The following is a 19,750-nucleotide window of genomic DNA, read 5'->3' as shown; positions in this document are numbered from 1 at the left end:
TTGTTAAGAAAAAATCAGGTACTAATCAGAACTAGCATTGGTTTTGAACAAAATGTCAATGTCAAGCCAAACAGAGTTTTAACTCATTAAATAAAAGCTTGCAATAATGTTATAATTTTAATAATGACTTGAAACTTAAAATTGAAATAAAAAATCTGGAAAAATGTATAATAATGTATAATAAATAAAAAAAATGTATAGTAATCAGTAAGCAAAACATAAAACAAAATTAATTATTTATTCCTGAACGTGTTTAACATTTATGTTAAAATATAAAAGCCTGAAATTGCAAAAAAGAAAGAAAAAAAGGAAAAACCAAAACAAAACAAACCAAAAACACTTTACCTCTGTCGCTTGACTACTCCTGAACAGATGGGGGCAGTCTTGCTCCGAAAAGTTCTTCGCCAAGCCAGAACAGGAAAAAGCAGAAGAAGAAGACATTCCTTTGAATGATACCGGGATCGCTATCAGCTAACAGCTAGCTACGCGATGTGCGCCGGGTAATTTATTATTTTATCATGATAGAAAATCTGTCAACTTAGCTTCTAACACAGCTGTCGTTCTCCTTCCTTTCAGTTATTTTTGGCGTTTGAATTTCTTCTAGAATGTGATCTGGAAATGTCAAAATCAGTTGTCAAATCCCCTGCCTTTTAGTTTTATTTCCAAGAAGTAATTGGGTGGATAGCAACCCTCGCAGTAAAAAACTTGTGGAAAAACAGAGCTGTCCCAAAGAATAGACGATCTATATTTAAGGAAAGCTGGCAGAAAAAAAAAGAAGACATTATTTATGTACTAGATTTGATGGCAACTTGTTCACAGTTGCTTACTTCCAGATGGCTTTTTTTTATTTCTTATCAATTTTAGGAATTAATAAACTGTGTCAAATAGATTTGATGTGCAATTTATATTTTAATAAACACACCAGGTTTTTCTTCTTCTTTTTAATGTGGACTTTGCTTGAAAATAAAAAAAAATAAAGCAACCATGACCTTGGTGCTCACAGGAGTATGCTAGTAAACGCAAATTTCTCTCTCTACAATGTATTTTTTAAATTGCCAGATTAACACACCTACACCACATTTACAAAGTAAGAAAAATATTTATTTTCGTACAAGATAAAAGATGTGACTGACAATGTGGTCTTGAAAACAATCTTTAATATCACACTACTCTTTTCCAACTAAACTTCAATCATCTTTAAGAATCATCCTCCACCAGACTTGACATTTTTCAGAACACTTAGCTTTGAAACTTTCACTTCCGAACACAAAAAAATGCTTTTGTACGTACTAAATTGTATAAAACATTTTTTTTACATTTATTAAAAATATGTATTATGTTAAATATGTTAAAAATTATAGTTCAAGCTAGATAAATTCAAATTAACCATGGGGAGGTGTCAATTTTGACCTAAACTGTGAGAAGAAAAAAAACATCCTGTGGAATTGTTTAAAATAACCGGTTGCAATTCAGGTCCTTGAATTAAAGTCTATTAAAATAATTCAATTTGGAGCTAGATGGAAAACAAAAGAACACCAGGTTCAGGTTATACATCCACAGCTGTCTGCTTTTAGTTTTTAGTTCCTTGCTGTTCTGTTCTAGTCTGCCTTGTCTCCCTTTTTGTTGCTTCAATGATTTTTTGGGTCATTTTTCTGGTCTATTAATAAATAAAAATAATAAATATTTTACTTTGTGTCACCAAAGCTGGTCTCCTGCATTTTGGGTCTGACACCACCAGTTCCTGACAGAATTACTGGTGAATGCATTGGCTCTGGCAGCAAAATGTCACATTCTTAATGCAGCTATGCAACCCCCCCCCCCCCCCCCCCACCCCCCCAGCATGAAACTCTGTAGTCACAGCAATATTCAAAAGAAAATGTAAAGCCCTTTTTTATGCTCGAACATGATGTTACTGAACCCTAATTTATGTAAGTCTGAGCTCTCCCCTCAGGAGAGTTTGTTTTAAGTTCATTGGTCACGATTTTATTGGGAACAAATTAATTACTTAAAATGTAAAACAATTAAAATTGTATTTAATCTTTTGTCTTCAATAAAATCTGTGTTGGATGTGACATGTAGGTAAAAGCCAGAACTTAAATGCTGGATACAACAAAATATGAATCATCTATTGTAAAGCATTCATGTAAAATTCAATTTAAAAAAGTCAATTTCGCCTGTAGTTTTTACTCTTACTGATACAGTTTAAGCATCAACTGTTATCATCATAACCAAAAATAAAAAAACTTGACATAGTCAGATGGCTTCCTTCAGTTTAAAGTTAGAAGTCAATCCCTGCTGACAAAGTGTCTCTGTATTTTATTAGATGCGCATTAGCGCCTGGACTTTAGCAGATGAAATCCCGCGTGTCACCCCTGCCCCAGACAGAGATCCTTGTGTACTGGGTGCTGTCTTTTGGCTCCCATCTATATTCTTTCTTCCAGCTGCACAAGTTCTCTAAAGGTAAAGTTGATGATATTATTGTATTTGCTTTGTGGACATCGAGCAAAAAAGTGAAGTGACCACTGTGTTCTTTTTGTAGAGCATGAAGCCGGATTATCTAGAGAATTCCAGTTGGAAAAGGGTCTTCTTCAGGGTTTTAAAAGGGTAGGTTTGATACTTTGAGTTGTTGGTCAAAGCCTCAGCTATCATTTTTCTACATTTTATTCAATTTTTTTAAAATGGAAGATTACAATGATATTTAAAAGAAGGTTTATAACATAGTAAACCACTTAAATACGCTTGAAAAGTTCCAAAACTCACAGTGAATCACTCCTCTTTAGGACTCATCAGACTTTGAGTGGAGTTTCTGGAGTGATTGGGGCAGAAAGTCTTTGCTGTTGACGCTTATTGGTCACTGTGTAGTATCCAGATTGTCTGGCTACTTTTACCCAAAGGTACAAAGTCATTAAGTGTACCTACATATCAGTTCAATTCATTTTTAAATATTTAATGCTCCTTTCATTGTTGTCCAACAGTTTAAGGTGCTTGCTATCACACTATACGGCCTCCTAGCAGCCGTCAGTGTGCTGGGTGTTAAAGGTGTGAGTGTCCTGTTGGTGCATCTGAGTGTGACCTTTTTGGTGGCCCAGCTGCAAAAACCCGCTATGTCGTGGATGTGTAACTTGCTGCTGATTGCTACGCTTTATATTCAGCCAATTCAAGAAATCCAGGTAAGTTCTGTCCCTTGGTTTATGTTAGGGATGTAGTTTTTATTTTTTTTATTATTTTTTGTTGTTACAATATGTTTAAAACAGGAACATATTTTGAAATATAATAATAAATAAAAGGTCCCTGCTTTTGCATTGTGCAGTCTTTAACCAAATGGTTTGTGTCCTGCATAGCTCATGTTTTTGCAAACCACTAACACTGCAGAGTTAAAGTTTACACCAAAACTTTAGTTCTGATTAAAAATATTTATTTTATCTATTTGATAAGTATGTGCTATATTTATAGAAAACACAAGAGGGCGACATATACTAAAAGGATAAGTCGCACATTAGATTTTCTAGCATCTCGATTATAACACAAAACTAATTAAAGAAATAAGATATTAATAGTAGTTTTTTATATTTTCCTGATGTTTCTAGGCAATCCTTTTACTGACCTTAGTCTATTTGTGTATTTATTTTTGGGGGGGGACTAATATCCAATTTATCTGGATTTGAACTCTCACTTACTTTCAAGCCTTATTTCCTAGTAATTGTATATTTTTCATTAACATCATGTGGTCAAATTTCCAGCACAGTAGCTATGAATGCTTTATACTGTTACATTATCCCTGTCAAGCTGTCATTCTGTAGTTTCCATGGTTATAGGCCTTTAGGTATGGCAGACATAAATATTCCTGTTTTCTCCTTTACTCACAAGAAAGTGCACAACAGAGTCTCATTTAATCATAGATATTAGATTATAGATTTGATAATTTAGTCAGGTGCTTAATAATCTTCCAATATGTTAAGTTTTTCTTTTTTAAGATAGAAAGCAAAGATGTTATTTTGTATTTCAGCTGCATGCTTTTGTATCATACAGAAAAGCTGGTACATGACCGAGGAGGAGTACTATCTGCTGCTCTTTAGCGTTGCTGTGTGCAGCCTGCGTTTCATCAGTTTCAGCCTGGAGCAGTGCTGGAGCTCATGCAATGCACTTGTGCAGCTCTTCTGGTTGCTCGCATACACCTTCTATCATCCCTTTTTCTACAACGGACCTATCATGACTTACAAAGCCTTCACAGAGCAGGTAAGGGTCTACACAAAATCTCAAATGCTGGTGTACTACAACTATGGGAGAATCATTTATTCTCTATGCAATAACTCGTTTAATGCTTTTTTCCCTAAACTAAACTTCTCAAAAATATCATTGGTTCTATTTCAGATGCAGAGATCTACTGAGGAGAACAACAGGACAACCTTTGCTTTCAGTCACCTGCTGCTCAGATCAGGAAGAATCCTTCTGTGGTGGTGTCTGGCAGAATGCCTGATTCACTTCATGTACATGCACTCCATCCAGTCTAATGAAACCTATATAGAAATACTTCCACCCTGGGCGTTGGGTAATTCTTTTTCCTTTTTTGGGTTTGGGGTGGAGGGGGATCTCATATAGGATAAAATGATCATCATTCTAAACGTTTCCTTGCCATTTGGGAAGCATTCAACCTGCTTTTGAAATCCTACATCCACAGAATTTTCCCACTGAAGTGCCAGCTCCAAAATGACTCATCTTTAGGTCATAATCCAGTTTTTTCCTAGTAGGTTAGCCAAGATCTCATCTCTTTTATGTCCCTGAAAAACCTGTGGAGGCATCTATAATGTAGGAAAACAAGCAACCTGGCTGAACAGATTGAACCCCTTCAAGTTCCATGGTGTTTAAAGCAGAACAGAAAAATGCTAGCAGGGATTTAGAACCACAAACCTCTATTTAGGGTAGGGATGTGTGTTATGTTTAGCACAAGTTTTAAATGACATTTACCTCACATTGCCAAAATCTCCATAAAATAAACTGAACTGTTTTCATGAAGAATATATCATCTTATGGTCGTGCAGCATTTGGTGAAAACCCTTGAAGTGTGTACATCCCCGTCCTCTCTGCTGCAGGTGGTCTGGCCCTGGCCCTCGTCCAGTTTTTCTATGTAAAGTACCTGGTGCTGTTTGGACTTCCTTGCATGCTTGCTTCCTTGGATCAGCTGGTTCCTCCACAGCTTCCTCGTTGTGTCAGCCTCATGTATAGCTTCACAGGGATGTGGAGGTATGTTGCTGCAGAGAATTCCACAACGTTCTGATCCAGCAGCCTTAATGGTAAAAAACTGTACTTTGCCGGTACCTTTGAAGAAAAGAGTCAAATGCAATAAGGGCCCACTTCATCTTAGGAATGAGATCCGCTCTGGGAAAAAGGGAATTGTTTCATCTTGTGCCACTACTGACAATAGAACAATAGGTCACCTAAACACAGGGAGCTCTATATATCTCTTTCACATTTGCTATAAATTGTCTCATTCACTTTGAACAGAACCTCATTCTTTCCTCCTCTAAAGTAAAAATGGATGTAACACTTATTAAAAATTCTTAAATAAAAATTAAAAATGTGAGCAGCAGAGGAGCATTTTCGTTAAATGGTTTCACGTTGAGAAAAACTGCACAAAACTGAAAAATGCTTCCTCTGCAGTGTTTTAAAATGGGATTTTACACTTTTATGCGCTTCCCCCCCATGCGAAGGATTGCTACACGTCAGGCTTGTTTACCACTTGTTCCATCACAAAAGCTGTTTTAAAAGATTATGCCTGTTTCAAGCTGAAGGGGTCACAATTGCTTAAGTTAACAGACAAACACAGTGCAGAGCTTGTTACATGGAAAAGATGATGAAAAAAGACAAAAAAGGGGGCTTAAGATATAGCTGTGAACAAACTCAGGCAATAGATGTAACAGGCTGTGATCCTGTAGTTGCTCAAGAGCTTTAGAGAAATTCTAATTCAGCTCAGTATTTTGCATTTAAACATCCTACTTGAGCACAGTAATTATCCTAATGAAGCTGAATAAGTTCTCTTTAAAAACAGTCTTTCCTTAACGAAGGTTTTTTTTCTTTTAATGTTGATTATTAGTTAATTGGGCCCAACACATCCAGCTAGCTATGGTTTAAAAAATAATATGTATTTATAACATGTTGGAATCTATAAAAAAAAAAGATGACTAATTCTGATTTCTCTGCACTGTTGTGTTGCAAAACTGCGAGTTTGTTGCTTTTAATAATAAAATCATGTCTGCCATTTTTACAATTTGGGCTGAAAAAGCTTAAAAATGGAAGGCTTAGGTTGTGAATGATAAAAGTGGACTGTCTGTGCAGTAGACCAACCAATATGCTGACACGGGAGTAGCAGCCTGTGTGCTGAGCTGGTCGATGTTGACAACTTTGATGGAATGTATAAAGCTGTCCACTGACATCAGTGACTAAATGGTTTGAATTTATTGACGCTGCCAAATCTAATCTTTGTAACGACAAAGAGGAGGCATGCGTGTGCGTGTGCATGCTGCAGAAGATGCTGCACAGGACTGCGTTTATTGCACATGGAACCTGGAGCTCAGGTGCTTCTCACTCAGTGCAAAATGATTATGTAAATTTGCGACTAAAATATCTATTTCTTTTCTATCTCAGGCACTTTGATGAGGGGTTGTATCGATGGCTCATCAGGTAAGGGGCTCTTCATGAGCGGCGGACTCACTAATTTGCATCTTAACACTTACCAACAATTTCAAATGCCGTTTAAACCAAACGGTTGCTCGCAAATTAAAAAGTCTGGATGTTTGTGTTAATTTCCGTGTGTTTTGCTTCACACTTTATCTGTTATTCATTGCACATTTAAATAGCTCATATCCAGTGGGACACTGAACTTGGCAGCAGAACAACCAAAAAAAAAAAAAGGTGCCACTCTCCTGCTGCCTGTCTTGTTGCAATGGAGAAGGATGCTGCATTTGCACACAGGCTTTCTCATGTTTATGAGGTTTTTACATTGCTGGTGAATGATAATCCTATTGCATTACAGCTCCCACACCACAGAGAAATGCCTCCCTGTTTAATATGTGCATAAGTAGCAGCGCGATTATCTTTTTCTCACTAGTACTTTGGACAACACTCGTTATTAGTCTCCTTTCTTTTAATGATGCACACTCGGCTGAGTTCAGCCTAAAGGGAGTTTATGGTCTGTTTGGCTGAGCTGCATGCTTGTCAGAGAAGACTATTACATTTTTTTGGAAATGTCTCTTATCTTTGTTGTTACGTGCAATCGGGGATTTGTGGTGTTGTTGTTATTTTTTTCCCCTCTCCAGGTTTTCGTACAGTAAAGCTAGTTTTTAGAAACACATCTGCTATGTAGTTGTAGAAGCACAAAACGCTCATCAAACTGACACCAGTTCAAACAGGGAGAAATCCCTCAATTTAAATTGCAAATACAAGTTTCCATTTTAGTCTGTGCTCGTTGGAAATTGTTTTTTTTTCCTGCTTAATGGCATCACTTGCAATTATCCTTCTGCAGATGCAAAATGATACCTGTGATACAAAGCCCTGGCGGGTTCTTTCTGCCAAAGTGCTTTTAAAGATCTTTTAATGCAGTTCGGAAATTCAGCTGGACCTGTCTGAAGAGCGCGGGATGTGAGTGTAGGTGTTAAATGATGTGCTCAACATGACTCACTGACACCGCGTCTCCCTGGGCAGCTAAGTGGCTCATTCTTTGCCATTCCGATATGCATTTGCTGCCCCTATACTGTTGTTTCACTCTCATTGAGTCAGAGGGGGCAGCAAGTGAGCAAGGCCTCTTTATAGATTGAGTAACTGCAGAAAATAAGGAACACACGATGCCACATCCTGACCTCTAACTTGTACAAATTTGGAGTTGGAGATAAACGTCATCACTACATTCCAAATAAAACAAATTTGTACAAGATTGTGGTACTTCATTGTAATATTTAGGAGATTTTTTGCTTCATTTGCATGGGGCAAAGCAGGTGTTACATAAAAAAAAGATTATGCAGGGATATAGTATAAGCCTAAATATGATCATACTTAATCAGCTTCTGTTTACAAACCAATCACATCCAAACAAATTAAACTGATGAAGAGCTGCTCGTCTTGTTGAGGTCTTCACTTCTCTCTCCATCTGCTTCAATATCTTCCCTCTTCCTGGCCTGTCTAGCCGATCTATTTAAGGCTCAGAAAATGCTGACTCATCTTTCTGATCATTGATTGGCCACAGGGGAGTTTGGATAATTAGTTTTCAGCTCAGCAGCTATGCACACAATCATGTTGGCTGCGTTGGACTGATGTTGCATGTTCAGCTCAGGTTTCCAGCAGTATATGAAGCCACTTGTTAGTGATCGGTGTTACATTATTAAAATCAAAAGCCTGTCCCGTGAGTCTAAAGCAGCTATTTTTATACAGTGTTACATCATTCATGAATTGCACCAGATTTTTTCATCTTTGGTAAATATGCTGGTGGGCCTGCTTTTTATACTTATTTCGTGGACTCCAAAGCTTTGTCACTTGAGTTTGATTAAAAAGATATCAATGAATATGACATCATTATATGGATGTCAGATCTTTTTTGAAATTCATTGGTGCGTTGTCTCCATTTATAGCCTGTTTATAGTTTTCAGCGACACCAGCTTCTTTATTTATTTTTTTTAAGATTAAACATTTAAGCAAGAGTTGCATTATCATGAATCCATCAAAGAGCTTGTTTTCATCCTTTAGGTACATCTACGTGCCTTTGGGTGGTTCACGGCGCGGCCCTCTTCACAAACTGCTCTCCACTGGCCTCACATTTGCATTCATTTGCTTCTGGCATGGCGGTCATGACTACTTAAAGTACTGGGCCTTGATGAATTGGGCCGGAGTAGTGGCGGAAAACGGACTGGCGTCTCTTTTCTCCTTACCCCGCGTTCGCATCATGATGGTAAGTTCCAAACTTTAACAGTAGTGATTAACGTTGCTATTATTTAAGATTTCAGGACATCATTAAACTGTTCCTGTAGCTAGAATCAAGTCACATAATCTGATTTAATAGGAGATAATGCCTCAAGTTGCTACATAAAGTTCATGCAGCTGACAGACTGATTGGACCATATTACAGATAATTGGAATCTATATTTAATTCTTAAAATGCCTGTAAGTATTTGCACACATTTGCTTTAGAGACTACTTGTTCCGTCTCTAAACAGTGCTAAAGTCTAAAGGGATTGTGTGTAATCTTTGTTGTTTATGGTCACATGGTGCATTTGTTTCAGGAGCTTTGCAGATTTAGAAAAGGAAATTTCTTGTGATTTTTCTTTCTTTTTTTACTTGATTTCCCAGGAGCAGAAATTCTCTATGGCGATACAAAGACGCTGCACTGCTCTTCTGTCTGCCTTCTCAACTGCTCTGCTCATCCTGTCTAATCTAGTCTTCCTCGGGGGTACACATGTTGGCAGAATCTTCTGGAAACGTGTATTTGTTCAAGGTAAATTGCTCGGCCCTCGCCCAGCAGGAATTGTGTAGTTTTTTTTTTTTTTTCATTACCATTAGGGTGGAGGATTTTTATGCTCTTTATAGTTTTGTTTCTGGGACCTAGTTTATATCTGCATGATAATAAGTTGCATTAAGATCGAATCAATTATTTAAAGTCCTTCTGTTTAGTAAGTAAAATAATAATTAATCCATTACTTGCTATTTTGAGTATCTACGTGAAAAAACGGAGCGGGGCGTCTGATTCATGTTGTGCCAGTGCCCGCTCTCTTCTTGGCACCTTTATTTGGCTGATTTGGTACCTAAAGCGAGATGGCAGGCCCTCCCGAAGCCTGTCCACTTATGATAAGCAGCCTGAGCTCCACTTGAGTTGCTGCTGTACTGGGAGTGGAATCAGCACCGAGAATTCAACCCTGATTAATTTTCATCATATGCCGTCATGAGTGTATTTAAATCCTGTGTTTCCAGAGGCTTTGCTGACCTGAAGCTTCCAGGTGTGTTCTAACAAAAACGCACAGGAGAGAGCCAGCTGATTCTTCACACCAGTTTCTAAAAAATAATAATGGAAAAAAAAACATTTTAAACACTTTCTCTGAACCATCTCATAAAATATACAGCACATCTTTGCCATGCAGTGCTGTGGGGATGTAAAAACAAAACAAAACTCAGATTTGACATGTCCTCCTCAGTGTGTTAAATGTTAATTAGAAAAAGACTGAACAAGTGTAGTTTCTTGAAAGGTTTGCTAGGAGAAAGAATGTATATAAAATATATATGAACTTTGACAAAACAGCACCTAAATAAACAACAAGGTGCTGTGTGATTCAGAAGAGACTTCTTAACTGTCAAGCATGGTAGTGGAGGAGTGATGGTTTAGACCTGAGAACTTTGCTCTCACCAATCTTTTTAAACAGTAGTTCTTTGTGTGTATCCGTGAATCACTTCTTAAATGGTGGTCATTTAAACTCTACATCAGAGTAACTAAAAAAAAAAAATCAAATTTTAGATTTTGCACTACCGGTATATTTTTTTTTAAGTCCCACTCTAAGCATCTTTTGATCTCTTATAATAGTGTTCCCAGTGGTCTTTTAATCATGATTCTGCCGTTTTTAGCCAAAATTAAAAAAAAACATGGTAACACTTTGTATTAAGATTCCTTAACAACCTTTGTTAATGCATTAACAAGCATTATAATAGAATTTTTAGGGTGTTAGTAAGACATTTATTAGTACAATAAGTCCAATAAGGTTTATCAAATTACTTAGCACATTTAAAAGCATTATTATTAGGACGTTTTTAAGATGCTAATGATACATTTATTGGTATTATATATGCATAACAAATTTGTCAGTGTTAATAAGCTTAATACGATTTATAAAAAACTTTTGTTGACAAATTAAGAAGTAGTATTATTGTTTGGGGTTCTTGTAAGAAATTTAATAGCTTTATAGAAGTGTTAATAGGCTTAATAGGTTTATTAACTAACTTAAAAAATCTTTATTAATGTGTAAGATGGGAGCCGGTTTAGCTCGTGCTGGTTTGCGGCGCCTTCCGTCCGTGAAACTAGGGTTCGAATCTGGGCTGCTCCCTGTTCCCTTCTCTGCTTCCTTGCCGGTCCCAAGCCCTGATGCATTGAAAGGGTTGCATCAGGAAGGGCATCCGGTGTAAAACATTGCCAAGTTTACCATGCGACTCATTCTTGAAAGAGAGGTTGATTCGCTGTGGCAACCCCTGATGGGAAAAGCCGAAAGAGAAAGAAGATTAATGTGTACGATTCTAGTAAGATATTCAGTAACATCTAAAGTCAAACCATTGTCTTCTAAGTCCATATTACTAAACTGCTTATAAGCTTAACAAATGTATTAATTAACTTTGTTAACAGTTTAGTAAAAGTTTTGCATCTGAAGTGTGGGACGTTTTTACCACAAACAAACACAAAGCAAAACCACAAGCCAATCAGAATCGAGTATTCACCCGGACCATGGGATAAAATAATTTAATTCAGACAAATTTAAAAAAACAAACCGAAAACATAGGGACCGGTGTCAGATTACGCTAGCATCATCAGCTAATAAGGATAAAGTATTAGCATCTATCCTGAGTGAAACATTCATTGCAAATCCCATCACCAGGAGACAGTTCTCTGGATTCAATGCTAGCTGCATTCAACTTCTGTTGCCTTGCTTCCAAGTCTACAGGAAAGTTGCACAAGCCAGTAATTTTTGAAGAGCGAAGGTAATAAACCTACAGGAGCCATGCTAAAGCTAACACGCTAACGACCGACCGATACAGAATCAAAGATGGACGGGGCTTTTTTTTGTCACCTGTGTGAAAGCTTAGAGAAAGTCTAAGAGGCCATTCAATTGGCTGAAAGCGAGCATGCCTGTTTTTCTAAACATGTTGTTTTCTGGGTCATAGCTTCTGCAGAGTGGCAGTTATTCATTAGAAATTCACCATATGATTGGGACTGTTGGTGCAGAGCAACCCCGCCCCCCCTTACCCTCACTATTGCTGAGAGCTCGGGGCAGGAAGTTTGTGGTCCACCCAGCGTATTTTCAACGTCACACATAAATTCTTTTTCAAACGCTATTTTGTCATGTGCTCCTGATCACAAGGATTTGAATAAAGAAATACTCAAAAATGCTAATTTTGAGTCATATTTTCTTAAATATAAAGTCCCACTTTCTGTCACACACCTAGGTGTGCGAAATTTGTTCTCCGCATTTGACCCATCCCCTGGGGGAGCGGTGAGCTGCAGACGAGCCGCGCTTGTCAGGCAGCAGCGTTAAGGGTCTTGCCCTAGGGCCCTCATTGGGTGATGTTAATTGCTCGCCATTGATATGGGAATTGCCCCCGGTACCATTATTTATTCCCTTTACCTTATCAACCGAGCTACCCAGCCGTGGTTCAAAACACCAAAAATGTTCATTGCAGTGGGTCTTTAACATTTCAATGTTATATGGTTATCAAATTTTAATTAACTTTTTAGTTCTTGAAGCTTTTTGCCAACAGAAAAAGATATAGCATGATTTGAAATTCCCCTTGGCATTTGTGCCAAGAAAAATACGATCATTTTCAAAAATGTTCCTATTTTCCTATGTTTTCCTATTTTAAAAGTAGTTCTGAGTGTTTAAAGGCACTAAGCGTTGTTAGAATCAAGTCTCAACATAGTATTGATGTATTGATTGCTCACGTAGCTCAAACAAGTGCAACATTATTCACAAATGGCTGTTTGCCTATAAGGTCCTCTCCGGGGAGAAATCTATGGCTTTCAAGCTGCTAAATGTTTAAATGTGTTTACATGCAAGTCAACAAGATCGGTCGTGTGTGTCCGTGCACAGTAGCTGCTATAAATCAAGTATAAAACTCATTTAGTAAAGTAGAAGGGTTCACAGGTCTCGTTATGCACTAATCTGACTTCTTAATTGATTTTCATGTGGCCTGAAGCTTTGCCCATTTAGCAAAATATCATCAACTATAGAGAGAATAAATATGCGGTGGCCCTGAAGTGCTAATCAAAAGCAAGTCAAAGATCACAACCACAACTAAAAAAGCAAAACAATAAGAAACCGATAAATGTAGGTACTTTGGGACATCCTGATTGGATGATGCTGTTGTAATCTTTGATAGGTTATTGTGTTTAGTGATTTGCACTTCAGGGCCGCCCTTAGAAATAGGAACTAAGGTATTGACCAGTGTTGGGTTGCAAAGGCCTCCTAATGCGTATCCTTTCCTTGTTTAAATATCCAAGAAGCTGATAGTTAACAGGCGTCACAAGCTTTATTAGTTATTAGTTATTGATCATAGAGGCTCTAAACAGAATTCCCAAATAAGTTAAGTGAAAATGCTTGCAGTGTTTTTAACCTTCGGTGTTTGTGAAAGCTGCTGTCAGTTTCTCAGGAAGAGAGATTTAGTTTAGTAAGTGTTAATATGCACTTGTAAATATTGATGTGTACAAATAATCTAATGGTGATGCTTGGAGGGCCAGATGGAGCTGCATGGAAGTGTTGACACACACTGATGTTACCTGCAAGGGTATTTTATAAACAGACTGGAAATGGGTGAGCTACTGCCTTGAGATAAACAAGCTGTAATCTGTGGAGACTCTCTAGCTCTTTCTGATCTCTAATGAAATTTAGGAAACACCTGAGGGAGGTTTAGGTGATGTATTAGAAGGAGAATTTTGTGTGATGTGAGTATGCTGCTGTGGAAGCTATCTAGCTGTACAAAAACAAAACCGGCTGTTTAAGGGTTGTACTTTTGTATGGAAAGCGGCTCTGAACTGGCAGTAAAACCAATCAAGTTTCAGCAGTGACAGCACTGAGGAGCAAGCACATCACACTGGAGCCCGATTGACATTTATATGGTTTTTTTTTATTAGTACTAGCCTGATAAAATACAGTAACTACAACATCCAAGACTATTTTCATGGTAAAATGCTGAATGTCAAACACAGTTTTGTAGACTCAGTCAAAATAAGACACTAAAAATGAGGGAGAGTTGTTTAGAAATACCTCTTTCCTCATGAATTATTCAGTGAAGGAGCTGGAAGACAAACTAGGAATGCCTGTTTGTTTTTTTTGCTTTTTTCATATGGCAGTTCAGACAGATTATGGAAGTACTAGGGCGGCCGTGGTGCTAGGGCGGTCGACCCATGATCGTAAGATTGCAGCCACCGATTGCTTCCACCGATTGCTTGTTTTTTTCTCCTTTTGTGATCCAAATGTAATGGTTTCCTAAGAAAAGCATCATCTGGTGTCCTCATGTGTCTGTCCACCGAGCCACTGGGTGGAGGGGGGCAGTTTCATTAGCACGATCAATGCTTTTAAATCAGCCTGTCTGGGATTTTCACACGAGCCGGGGTGGGGTGTGGTGTGGGGGTTTTCTGGAGAAGTCTACAGTGTCCTACTCAAACTGCATGTCTATAGTTGTTTGAGCTGCTTATGTCCCTCAAAGCTGCATCCTATGTTATATAGTGACCTCCACCTGCAACCTGCCCACCCCTCTCTAAGAGATGAGGAGGTTAATTAAAACATGAAAGAACAAAATTAGGTCAAGATTCTTCCTCAGTGGGACATCAATAATAACACATTAGGTGATTGTTGAGATATATGAGCCATAAAACCTTGTGGCGAATGCAAAGAGAGACAGCACAGTTTATAATCGGGGGGATAATGTGATATGTGGTCTGTGACTCCAATAATAATTAAGTGGGTTTAAAAAATGGATAATAATTTAATGTTCGTTTTACCTTCTTTGTCATTTCAAATATGTGCAGCACTTTCAAAATGATATCTTTAAATATTTGTGCTTCAAAATAAGTAAATTAGGATTGGCAGAATATTTTAAAATTGGTTATCCCTGATAAGGATTTAACCCTCCTGTTATGTTCGTTTGTGAGGAACAGAGATGATGTTCCTGGGTCAATTTGACCCGGTGCATGTTTTATTAATTAAAAGATGTCTGAAACCCAAAAAATCCTAACAAGCAGTGTGAATATTTAATTACTAACTTCATTACTAATTATTCTATCAAAACTTAGTGAAATGGTGTTCCTGACCTCTAAAAGCTAGTGGTTGAATTATTGGATAATTCACTCGTTTTTCTTAAAAATATACATGTTCAAACTTTTTTCAAATTTTTCACTACTGTATTATTTTTAAAAGACTAAGATATAAAATACAATAGTTTTACATAACATTGAAACATAATCTTGAAATTTTGTTTTACATACATGCACTGTGAACCAGAAAAAAAACATCACAATGCAACAGACAAGCAATCGCACTATGAACTTGTGTGTGTGTCTGTACATATACACAACACAAGAGTGATCAGTCATCACATTGTGCTTTGTGCAAATTCATTTTGCACATTTCGCACAGGTCATGCTGGTCTTGACCTGGATCCTGTCTCCGGCTCGACTCGCGCCCCTGACCGTCACCCCAACTCCATCTGGATGAAGCTCATCTGCTGGACTTTATATATGTAGTTGTAGCGTTAGATAAATTAATTCTTCTCTAAGAGTTTTGGTAATCGCCTGTCCGTCCTGGGGGAGGATCCCTCCTTCATGTGGGCACACCTGAGGTTTCTTAGTTTTTTCCGGAATCCGTTTTTTTTTAGGAGTTTTTCCTTACCGTGATTTTATGTTTTACTTTTTCAATTACCTATAGGAAGCCCATTGAGACGACTGTTGTTGTGAATTTGGGCTAAACAAACAAAATAAAATAAAATTAGATTGAATTGACATGGTCACATGTGTCACTGCCATCCTAGTGGGCCCTGGCACTGTGTTTATTATGTTTTCTACAGACAGGTTTGTCTGACGCATATTTGGGGATTAAGACGAATGTATTTCACCATTCTTTGATATGAATGTCTTGCTTGGAGGAACAGTAATAGCAATTCCCTCATCTGGTTCAAAATCAGAATCATTAGAATCAGAATTTAGCTCAAGATGGTCTTCTTCTGATCATGATCAGTGATGACTTCCAGAGCCTCCTGGACTGTCATCTTTCTGCTTCTGCTGCCAATTTTGTAAAGGTCTGTCTAACAGGGTGTAATGTTGGAACGACTCCCATGCAGAGAATCTTTTATATGTTTTGCCCCTCCCCTGTTGAGTGTCCACTGAATGTGGGTTAAGTTTTCCCGAACGAACATAAATGGTTCCTGTCAAAAGTCATAACACCTTTGCACCTGTGTGTATGTGTGTGTGTGTGTGGGTGTGTGTGTGTGTGTGTGTGTGCGTGTGTGCGTGCGTGTGTGTCTGTGTGTGATTGGGGTGAAATATGTCTCACAGCTGCAAAGAAAGCAATACTACTTATAATAAGACATCCTTGTACCTCCAGTTTGACTGCCGGGTCAAATTGACCTGAACAGTATCTATGTGATATATACATGCAGGGGGGGGGTTGCAAAAATGTGAGATGAACCAAATTCATAATATATAATTTGATTACACTAATTAAGGCAAGCAGAAGAAGTTTCATGCTGAAAAAATACTTTTAACTATTTTTCCTAGATGTTTAAACTTTGAAACGGGTCAATTTGACCCGCAACATAACAGGAGGGTTAATGGGCGATGCAGCAGCTCATTTAGTAGTGCTCATTCTTACCATCGGGTGTCTGGATCAGCACTATCCATGTTCCACATTGTCTTTGATTGCTGTGGAAGTGGTGGGGTTGTAGTTTTTTCCCACACACACTTGCATTCTGACAATGTTTTATTTAAAAATTGGCTGGGCGTGCATTAAATGTTTGAATCTGGGTGTGAAATGGGTGCGTTTTGTTCCCTAATTGCTATGTGTTTTACAAAACAGTGGGCTGGCCATTAAACCCCTACTGATGTAAAAATATTTGCAAATTCTTTGTTTAAATCTATTTTTTTTCTGTGCACTGAACTGCCATTAAATAGTTGTTTTCAATTTATTCAAATGTGTCATAAACCTTAGGTTAAAGAGTTTGTCATGTAAAATGTAAAAAGGTGACCTATTTAAAACATCTTTATTTTATATTAAGCAAGTTTTTTTGTTTTTATGACTGTATTTTATCCTGTTTTGTTTTAAAAAAAATATCTGTACTTAGTTTAGGATGGATGGAAGGTATTTAAAGCCAGCAGCCACTTTCCAGTTTAACTTGAGTCATGTGAGAGCACAGAACTATTTTTCTGAGTTGGAAACAAATGAAGGCTCTTAAATTGAACTTTTGCTTAGAGATAGTGATATAACCCAATAAAAACACAACATGCAGCTGAAGGAAATACGTTTCTGGCTTTTATTAACTGCTCTGAAACTTCACTCTAGATTTGATTAACTTTGTAACCGTCTAAAATTGTAGACAGATCCAGCCCACACACTCTATTGGATTGTTTGCTTTTGAACTACAGGGTTCAAAATGCTTGTGCAGTAAAATGAAAACTAGCTTCTTTTCAGGGGAAAACCTAGTTTTACTTCTAAAGGTGATACATGTGAGTAAAATACAATGATTTTGAGTTTAACACAGACTATTCTGAATAAATATAACTTACCTGGACATGTCCAAGCCAAGCTTTTTTTTTTCCATTAAAGAAAAGCAGAAAGACAACTCTGCAATGCATGAAGCAGCTGATGTGTATGTAAAGGAGAGTTTTACATGAGAAGAGAATAGACCATTGAAAAGCATTGTCGGTGCAGGTGCGAGTTGCGGGGATAATTTGGAGGCAGGCCAGTTTGGAAGGAGGCACAGACAGCTGTCTTTACCTGCATGCTCTTGACCCTTTGCAGAAAAAGCTATAAATAGGGGAGAGGAAAGAACCTAAGAGCACAGATTTCTGGGAAATTAACTAAACCACGGGACATAGAAGACACCAACAGTTCCCATTGACATGAATTTATTTGTAATTGTTTGTAAAGCGAGTGGAAAGTCTTAAAATGTTCAGACTGAATTGACATTGTCTTTTTATTTCAGGTTGGTTAACCATTGCCCCACCAATGCTGGCGTTCCTCTACTGCTTTGCTCAGGTTGGACTTGAGCAGGATCGCCTTGGGTCACCTTGACTTATAAAGCAGAAAAACCTGCCAGCTTCAGCAGCCTGTCCTCACCAGCCAGAGCCCACAGAGCTGAACCTGTTTCAGATGGACAGAAGGCATCTGAGCCTGTGTAAACTAGTCCTAAAGAGTACTGTAATTTTCTTTAGAATCTCACTTCTTGAACTTTAATTAAAGTGTAAGGTTATGTTGAAGGCAAGCTGCTGGAGCAGCCTTGACACCTAGAGTTTTTTTCTCTAAGCTGCAGCAAATCATAGTTTTTTTTAATAAACTGGAGGAAAATGTGATCCCTGAGTTTTTTTTAGTTTAAGGATGTGGTAACACTCACTGGTGCCGGAAGAAGAATTTTACATTTACTGCCATTATCAAGCTTCCCAGCAAAGCTCCTCATGATAAAAATAGCTGAAGAAACCAAATCAACTGCATTGATTTTTCTTTTTTCTTTTTTACACATAACATAATAATGATATAAGACATAGTTTGAAAATTACTAAACAAAGGATATGAATTTGTTTTAATTTGGGGAAGTATGCATATTTCGTGGTCTGTTGTGGTGAAGAGAGAGCTGAGCCAGAAAGCAAAGCTCTCAATTTACCGGTTGATCTTTGTTCCAGTACTCACCTATGGTCATTCTGGGTCATGACCGAAAGAACGAGAACCCGGCTACAAGTGGCTGAAATGAGCTTCCTCCAGAGTGTGGCTGGGTACTCCTTTAGAGATAGCGTGAGAAGCTCGGTCACCCACGGAGAGCTCGGAGTAGAACCGCTTCTCCACATCGTAAGGGGCCACTTGAGGTGGCTCGGGCATCTGGTCTGGATGCCTCCTGGACGCCTACCTGGGGAGGTGTTCCGCGCATGTCCCAGGCGAAGGCCCCAGGGAAGACCTATGCCACACTACGTCACTTGGCTGGTCTGGGAAAGCCTCAGGGTCCCCCCCAGAGGAGCTGGAGGAGGTGGCCGGGGCGAGGGAAGTCTCAGCATCTTTACTTAGACTGCTGCCCCTGTGACCTGGTCCCAGTTGAGTGAAAAAGATGGATAGATGAATGGATGGATATTTCATCATTTTGTCCCCAAAATTTGGAACCTACAAACCCACAACCAAATTCACCCAGATACAACCCTTTAAAATCTTAATTTTCTTTAGATCTAATCAAAGTAAAAAAATGTTTAGCTCCTGGTTCTTTTTGTAGATAGGTTTCACAACGTAATGACTGATATATATCTATATATCTTTATATAAATATCCCTTGTGCTATCCTATGGGGTCAAGATGGCCATTGACGTGTTATCCTCACCATGACAAAGGTGGATAAAGGTGGAGAGGATTTTATGTAATCCATGGACACCAGTGAAGATCACAAATCATTGGAGAAAAAAGGTTCAGCGCACTATATATATATATATATATATATATATATATATATATATATATATATATATATATATATATATATATATATATATATATATATATATATATATATATATATATATATATATATATATATATAAAAACCCTTGTGCTATCCTAGGCATGTTAAAGTTGGGAGTGGGCCACTAGACAGTGGGCTGAACCCTTTTTCTTCAATGATTTGTCATCTTCACTGGTGTCCATGGATTACACAAAATCCTCTCCACCTTTATCCACCTTTGTCATGGTGAGGATAACACGTCAATGGCCATCTTGACCCCATAGGATAGCACAAGGGATATTTATATAAAGATATATAGATATATATCAGT

The 19,750-nt window shown here is 37.9% G+C and overlaps 1 protein-coding gene across 1 annotated transcript; it reads left to right on the top strand.

Moving 5' to 3' along the window:
- The first annotated feature begins 22 nt into the window (after positions 1-22).
- On the top strand, positions 23-18,295 carry hhat (hedgehog acyltransferase). Its single transcript, XM_011484280.3, has 12 exons — positions 23-500; positions 2,324-2,460; positions 2,540-2,604; positions 2,781-2,894; positions 2,976-3,170; positions 4,030-4,236; positions 4,372-4,549; positions 5,091-5,241; positions 6,643-6,678; positions 8,734-8,935; positions 9,334-9,478; positions 17,929-18,295. The coding sequence occupies exons 2-12, from the start codon at positions 2,352-2,354 to the stop codon at positions 18,015-18,017; spliced, it is 1,491 nt and encodes a 496-aa protein (XP_011482582.1). The 5' UTR covers positions 23-500; positions 2,324-2,351; the 3' UTR covers positions 18,018-18,295.
- The last annotated feature ends 1,455 nt before the right edge of the window (positions 18,296-19,750 follow it).

Source organism: Oryzias latipes, chromosome 15, assembly GCF_002234675.1.
Source record: "Oryzias latipes chromosome 15, ASM223467v1".
NCBI lineage: Eukaryota > Metazoa > Chordata > Actinopteri > Beloniformes > Adrianichthyidae > Oryzias > Oryzias latipes.
The sequence above is the reverse complement of the archived record's forward strand: the minus strand, read 5'-3'. Positions and strand labels throughout refer to the sequence as shown.

Excerpts from the sequence above, each read along its gene's own strand:
- hhat (XM_011484280.3), top strand. The coding sequence starts at position 2,352 with ATGAAATCCCGCGTGTCACCCCTGCCCCAGACAGAGATCCTTGTGTAC. Across the intron at positions 4,550-5,090 it reads ACTTCCACCCTGGGCGTTGG|GTGGTCTGGCCCTGGCCCTC; the intron begins GTAATTCTTTTT and ends TCTCTGCTGCAG. Across the intron at positions 9,479-17,928 it reads GAAACGTGTATTTGTTCAAG|GTTGGTTAACCATTGCCCCA; the intron begins GTAAATTGCTCG and ends TTTTTATTTCAG.